Genomic DNA, 7,193 nt, shown 5'->3' with positions numbered 1-7,193 from the left:
TATTTCAGTATTAATAATATTTTTACTTTTGCTATGTAATGTATTTGTGTTATGTGATATTCTTATTTGCTGAGAAAGCCACTTTGGGAGATTTTGTAAATTGTAAGTCATAATTATCAGAATGAAGAGAAAGTTGTCACTTCTTGTAATTGATCAATGTGAGTTTCACTTTCTGTATTGAATTACTGAAGTAAATGGACCTTTTATAATGTATTCAAATGGATCTGTATGTCAGGTTCTTGTTCAGACTGTGATGCACCAGTAGAAATAATAAAACTGGAGTCATGATGATATCTTACTCAGTAATTCCTTTAAAAAAAAAAAAGAAAACATGAGATACATTCGGATCTGTGTTTAAATTAGAAAAATATATGTCTTTTATTACATTTAAAAAGTTACAGTGAATGCATGCCATGCATGTTGGCACAATACGGCTCCAGGAGTTTTTTGTTTAAAGCTGGTTGCAAAACAACAACAAAAACCTACAAAAAAAAAAAAAGAAATAAAAAAAATCAAGGTACACGTTGCATTGCAAGCATAAGAAAGTGACATTTGAATATTACAAAATTAGAATGTATATACATTAGAATTTTCATATAAATTAATTTACAATGCCAAAACAAAATAGTGTTACTTTACACAAATAATGCACATGATGTTTATGACAACTGACAGGAGCTTTTCTTTCCCAGGATCGTCCACTTTAAAGTCTCTGCAGTGCACAAAAGTTCAAATTAAAAAATAAAATCCATGAAATTTCAAAGAGAATGCCAGACGTAAGTCTTGTGACTGAAGGGGGAAAAAGCTTCATGTAGTCTTCTGTCTCCTGCAAATAAGCAAAAGTTTATTCAATTAACTTTGCATAGATGAGAGATAATTTCTAGATCAATGCGCATCGTCTCTAACACAGGCGATTCAGTCAGTCAACGCTTCAACAGTGCAAAGATGTTCAAGAGTTTGTTCTGCTATTTGCAGATGCATCAATCGGCCACACAGTGGCGCTAAAGTCCCACTTATAGGATCAGCACTGGTCGGGTTACGGCTGCGCACTGCAAGATCTCTTTAGCAATATTCATAAAATATTGGGAAATATCAGTGAAACTCATCACTGATTATACATACATAAAAAAGTCAACCTTTCAAAAAATAAAGTTGCAATTTTTCTGAAATTGTGGCATTTGACAGACAAGATATTGAAAGTTAATTTGATTAACGATAATCTGTATTCTTTTGTTTTCTTGGATTATAAATGTTGGTGTAACACAGGTCAGTGAATCTCGTCAGGATTGCAAGCATTAATTACTTTCATGTTACTTTCGTGATGCTGTAATTGATAAACTAATCTACTGTTTATTTTTGGATAAATATGTCCATGTGGCTAGTAGTAGAGGGGTTGCAACTCTTTCATGTTGTCAGCCAAATGCATAAAAAGTTTGGAGAACACTTTAAAATAAAAAATAATAAATTAAGTAAATAATACATTTTCTTGGGTTGGGTGAATTAGATGTGATGATCGTGCTTCAAAAACGTTGTCAGAAGAATTTTAACACTTTCACACCATCCTAAAGTTAGAAGCCTTTGATGCTGCACAGGCGAACGCGTCACATGTGGGAGAGTGATGATGCTGGAAGACGTGCAGGGGAAAACGACATACAGTAACCTGCAAGAGAGCTGCAGTCCCATGCAGGCCGCAAACCAATAAGCCGTGAACTCTTCAATGCCAGCGCTAGGACACAACACTGGCATTGTAGAGTGTGTGTGTCTGTGTGTGGGTGTGTGTGGTACCAGATTTTCATATCCTTATGGGAACATATTTCTGTCTACAATGTGGGGTTATAGGGACCATTGCTCCTTGTGGGGACATTTTCTTGGTCCCCATGAGGGAAATTGTTGTTTTTGGGTTAGTGGTTAGGTCTGTGATGGGTAGGGTTAGGATTATGATAAGGGTCAGGCTGTAGAAATTAATGGAAGTCAATGTGAAGTCCCCACAAGTGATAAATACACAACTGGGTGAAAAACTATCTTTGTTAAAGGACAGAATTAAGCCGAAAATTACTCACAAACATGGAACGACAGACAGGCAAACACACCCCCACACGCACACACACACGCAAAGATAGTTTTTGCCTAACTTTCAGCAACGGATAATAAGTTCTATCAGTTTTAGCTAGCAGTAATCCATTTTTTATTATTTTTTATTTTCTGCTTTTACTTTTTCCCCAACTAGTCTGGGTCTCATAATTTGGTTTCAACATTCTTTTCCTTTTTTTTTCTTTTCACGTTAATATTTGACGCTGCAGTCTCGAGGAAGGACGCCCACCCTAAAGCCTTGCCCCACCCTGAAAACTTTCTGAACGTCATTCTAACGCCTTAAAATGGCCTGCCTGATACTTAACACCGTAAAATGACACCAGAAAAGCTTAAAGGCACAGACATGACACGCGCTATGTGCCAAAAATGGCAAGCTTATTTATATGCGCTGTCATGATGTCATGTAGTTTTTCTAACAATAACCCCACTGTGTGGGAAAAGGGGAGAAGTTACTCAAGCGAGAACGGGTGTGTTTTTAAAAAAAACTCGAAAACAATCATTTTAAATGCAGAATGTGAGGTGTGAGGTTGAAGAATCGCCACATTTAAAAATTAAGTTGGTCTCTTCTGGTCAGTCAAGCTTTTATGCATAATGGAGAAAAACACAACATTCTGAATCGCAATACTTGCTTTTGTATTTATGTATTTATTTATCTATTTATTTAAACCAGTATTCTACTTTTATTTTTTTAAAGTACTTCTTTCTAAATCTCTTTAACTCATTCATGGCCCCGCCCTTAAATCACAAACATTTAGGCCAAAAATTACAATTACAGTAATTATTGTTACTTTTTTTTTTTTTTCAAAATCATGGAGATGCACCAATAAAAGGGTGTGGTTTCACATTTGCAACGTGCTTCAAAACTATACATTTTTTGTTATATATTTGTAATTGACAACATGCACTATTAGGCTGTCTAAAAAATATTGAGGATGTCAGAAGGTAAAATAATCTGGTCAACAATCGCATGCAGATTACCGCCTCTGAACCTGGAAGCAGATGTGCTAAGGCAGCAGAAGGACATGCTAGGCTTGTTTCCTGTCAGCTGTCAACACAGTAACCGAGGCAACAGTTTCCACATGCTCAGGACAATGGGAAAACAACAGATTGGAGAAACATTGCCTGGTCTGGTTTCGGCTGCAGCAATCAAGGCGATTGGGTCAGAATTTGGCATAAACAGCACGAAAGTAACTCTCCATAATGCCTTAGGTCAGCGGTTCGGGCTGCTGCTGGTGGCAAAATGTTGCGGCCAATATTTTCAGGGCACCCTGAAAATACGCTATTAGTACAAACTGAGAATAATTTAAAGGCCACAGTCTACCTCAGTATTATTACGGAGTTCACTGTGTATCCACTGGCCTCCAGATATACCAGGTAACATCTCTGAGATGTCCAGCTGCAAAATCTGCAGCCACTCATGGATGTCCTCATATCAATAAGGGCCAAAATCTCTGAGGAATGTTTTCAACATCTTGTTGAATCTCTACCAAAAAAACAAATAAATAATGAAAGCAGTGCTTAAGGCAAAACTGGCCCAATCGGTGTAACTAATAAAGTGACTGAGTGGAGCTGACTTTATGCAACATTTCTAAGACATCCTGAACTTTTGTAGATTTTAAAGATGCACAAGTGGCTTCACATTGCATTCTGCTTTGTAAAATAAAATACATAATTTATTCTCTTTGTTTTTCTTCCTTTCATCCAAGTAGCTGTAATGTCTTGTAATTTCATAAAGTTAATCTTCAGACACTAGACTCTGTTGTTGATATTTGATTAAGAAAGACAAATGCTGCCTCGTGCGCCCCAGTAAAACGGATCTGGAAAAGTCCACGTGTTTTGGAGTTTGTAATGGAACCCCACATGAAACTCTCCCTCGGGCCCCATAAAACCTTGGACCGGCCGTGCATCGTAAAAACCCCTGCGCAACTAAAACTCACCAGAAACAAAAACTTGTCTTGTTTACACATCCGTCAGCTTTCCTGTGTAAGCCTCCGGCTGAGTCGCGTTTGGATGAGTCAGGACCTCAAGGTCGTCGCTCCCCTGATAGGACTCGGTTTTGGAGAGGGACTGGTTACTTTTTGTGGAATCCGTCTCCCCAAAGGAGCTCTGTTGCTCCGGCTGCCCGCAGGTCACGTGGATGTACTGCACATTTTCCTCCTCTTCGTTCTCTCTGTGGTAGAAATAATTGAAATTCGACACGATGACGGGAACAGGTAGAGCTATGGTCAGCACTCCGGCGATTGCGCACAGGGAACCAACGAATTTCCCCCCGATGGTGGAGGGATACATGTCTCCGTAGCCCACCGTGGTCATCGTCACGACGGCCCACCAGAACGCGTCGGGTATGCTCGAAAACGTCGACTCGGGATCCTCCACTTCGGCGAAATACACCGAGCTGGAGAACAAGATAATTCCAATGAGCAGGAAGAATATGAGCAGCCCCAGCTCCCTGAGGCTGGCGTGGAGAGTCTGGCCCAGAATCTGCAGGCCTTTGGAGTGTCTGGAGAGCTTGAAGATCCGGAAGACGCGCACCAGCCTGATGACCCTCAGGATGGCCAGGGAGGCCGCCTGCTGACTGCTGCCCTCATGCTCTGCCAGATCCAGGCCCAGGGTGATGAAGTAGGGCGCGATGGCCACCACGTCGATCAGGTTCATGATGTTCTTGAAGAAGGCCGCTTTGCTGGGACAGGACAGGAACCTCATGGTGAACTCAAAGGAGAACCACACGATGCAAAGCGTCTCCACCATGAAGAAGGGATCCGTGAAGGGACTGAGCGCTTTGCTTTCTGCGCTTCCGTTGGCGTGCAGCTCTGGCTCTGGGGGCACCTCTCTAAACTCCGGTAAAGTCTCCAAGCAGAATATGATGATGGATATCAAAATAACCATAACGGACACGATGGCGATGGACCGCGCAGGTCCCGAGCTCTCCGGGTACTCGAACAGGAGCCAGAGCTGCCGCTGGAACTCGTTGGTCGGCAGCGGCCGCTCCTCCTCTCTCGGCAAGCCCTCGTCGTCTTTGTACAGCTCTATGGCTTCCTCCCCGAGTTCATAAAACTTTAATTCCTCCAGGAAAATGTCCACAGGTACACCCACGGGCCTCCTGAGCCGTCCTCCCGATTGGTAATAATAGAGAATGGCGTCAAAGCTCGGTCTGTTCCTGTCGAAGAAGTACTCGTTCCTCAGCGGGTCGAAGAAGCGCGTCCTTTTACGCGGATCCCCCAGGAGCGTCCCCGGAAAGCGCGACAGGGTTTTCAGCTGCGTCTCGAAGCGCAGGCCCGATACGTTGATGACCACCCTCTCGCTGCACTCCTGGTCCGCCGGTTCCAAGTCAGCAGCATCTTGTAACAAAGGAGTGACCGTCACAGCCTCTTCTTTATTGTCCTGGGACACCACAGTCATGTTTTGTTGTTGTTGGGGGGTTTTTTACCCCCTCTGAGGGTAAATCCGCCACTCACCTCCCTGGTGCCTGATATTTTTTTTGTCCTCCAAAACCTTATCTCTCATGCGGGGCCTCCACTCCAAGATAAAATCAAACTCTCATTTTTCTTTTTTTACTTTCCTCTCCAATCGACTTACTTGAGGATATCCAAAAGTCGTTGTCTGTTGTTTATTTACACCGACCTCTTGTCAGATTAGTGCCTCCGAACTGACAACTTTGAATCGTGCACGGAGATCTCCACTTGCATAAGCAGGACCAGAGGCTCCAGATGGGCTATCATATTCACACCGTTTTAAACTCCAGAGCCCTCCCCGTGTTGGAGGACCGGGTGACACTTGGTGCTGCTGCTGAAGCTGCTGCTGCTGCTGTCCCTCTCCTTCTGTCTCATTTTAGTGAATGCACCAGGATGCTTTGTTTTTTTGTTTTAGTTTTTTTAGGGAGGGGGGGTTTACTGATTACAATTTTCCTAATTATTTTGCGGTTTCTTTACAGTGTCTTGCTTCAAAGTCCTCTGGTTTACAGTGCCTTGCAAAAGAATTTATATCTATATAGTGTCATGTGACAAACACAAGCTAAAAATAAAATCATGAAAAATAAATTAAATCCCGCATGGCTCTTTAAAACGTTGTTACAGTTATTATTATTATTATTATTATTATTATTATTATTTTCTTTTTCCTATTGAAGTTTGCAAAATAGACAAAGCTCAGCCAAATTAGATGGAGCGCATCTGTAAACATAAATGGTGAAATTTATAGAATCTTGTTAGCTCTGAACTTTGACTAGGCCGTTCTAACATGAGAACACTTTGACCTAAACCATTCCTTCGTACCTATGGCTGTATGTTTAGTGTTGTTCTGCTGAAAGGTGAACCTTAGACCCAGTTTTATGGGGTTTTTTTTTGCAGCCTTAAGCAGGTTTTCTCCTAAAAATACTCTGCTTTTAGCTTCATAGGTCTTCGCAGCTACACTTTGGTTTTCACACCACGCAGTGTTTTGCATGTAGACTAAAACGTTGAGGCTTGGACTAGACCAGAACACCTTCTTCCACATGTTTTGCTTGGTCTTTGTAGTTCTGTGCAGAGGAGGGCAGAGAGCCCAAAATTTGTACTCAAGTAAGAGAAGCACTACTTCAGCGTATTTTCACTCAAGTAAAAGTAAAAAGTGTAGTCGTCCAAGAAATTACTCAAGCGAGAGTAAAGAAGTATTTGGTAAAAAGTCTGATCAAAACTTCATTTAATATTTAAACATTACCTCATCAATGGACCAAAATGTAAAGTTGTATGGAAATTTTGGTATTTTATAGATGAAAATGTAATAATAATTACAATATGTCTAAAGAGAAGGCAAAAGAAACATTTTTCCAAATCAATTTCTTTCAATATAAAACTGCAATATGAAGCTTTAACAAAAACTGCAGGTGTGTGTCTGTGAATCTTTGGTCATAATAAGGTTGTTCTTCCTTCAGTACCCACAATTTATCCTCTAGTAAAAGTAACAATACTTCATGATAAAATTACTGTAGTAAAAGTGAAAAGTACAGCATAGTAAAAATACTCCTAAAAGTTTTTGTGTTTTTTGGAAAAAGTTACTTCAGTAAATGTATCTGAGATTTGATCAGTTGCTCAGTAGTTGAGCAGACTTTTTACCAAATACCTTTTTAC

General features: G+C 40.8%; 1 protein-coding gene across 1 annotated transcript; it reads right to left on the bottom strand.

Annotated features, from left to right (window-relative positions):
* Positions 1–355: 355 nt before the first annotated feature.
* LOC102232004 (shaker-related potassium channel tsha2-like) lies at positions 356–6,650 on the bottom strand. The gene is made up of 2 exons (XM_005796303.2): positions 4,029–6,650; positions 356–826 (listed from the first exon to the last, which is right to left on the bottom strand). Exon 1 carries the CDS (start codon positions 5,488–5,490, stop codon positions 4,051–4,053), a length of 1,440 nt encoding a protein of 479 aa, XP_005796360.1. The 5' UTR covers positions 5,491–6,650; the 3' UTR covers positions 356–826; positions 4,029–4,050.
* Positions 6,651–7,193: the final 543 nt, after the last annotated feature.

This window comes from Xiphophorus maculatus, chromosome 2 (genome assembly GCF_002775205.1).
Source record: "Xiphophorus maculatus strain JP 163 A chromosome 2, X_maculatus-5.0-male, whole genome shotgun sequence".
Lineage (NCBI taxonomy): Eukaryota > Metazoa > Chordata > Actinopteri > Cyprinodontiformes > Poeciliidae > Xiphophorus > Xiphophorus maculatus.
Note: the sequence above shows the minus strand (reverse complement) of the source record. Positions and strands in the feature narration are given on the sequence as shown.

Coding starts and splice junctions, on each gene's coding strand:
- LOC102232004 (XM_005796303.2), bottom strand. CDS start 5,490: ATGACTGTGGTGTCCCAGGACAATAAAGAAGAGGCTGTGACGGTCACT.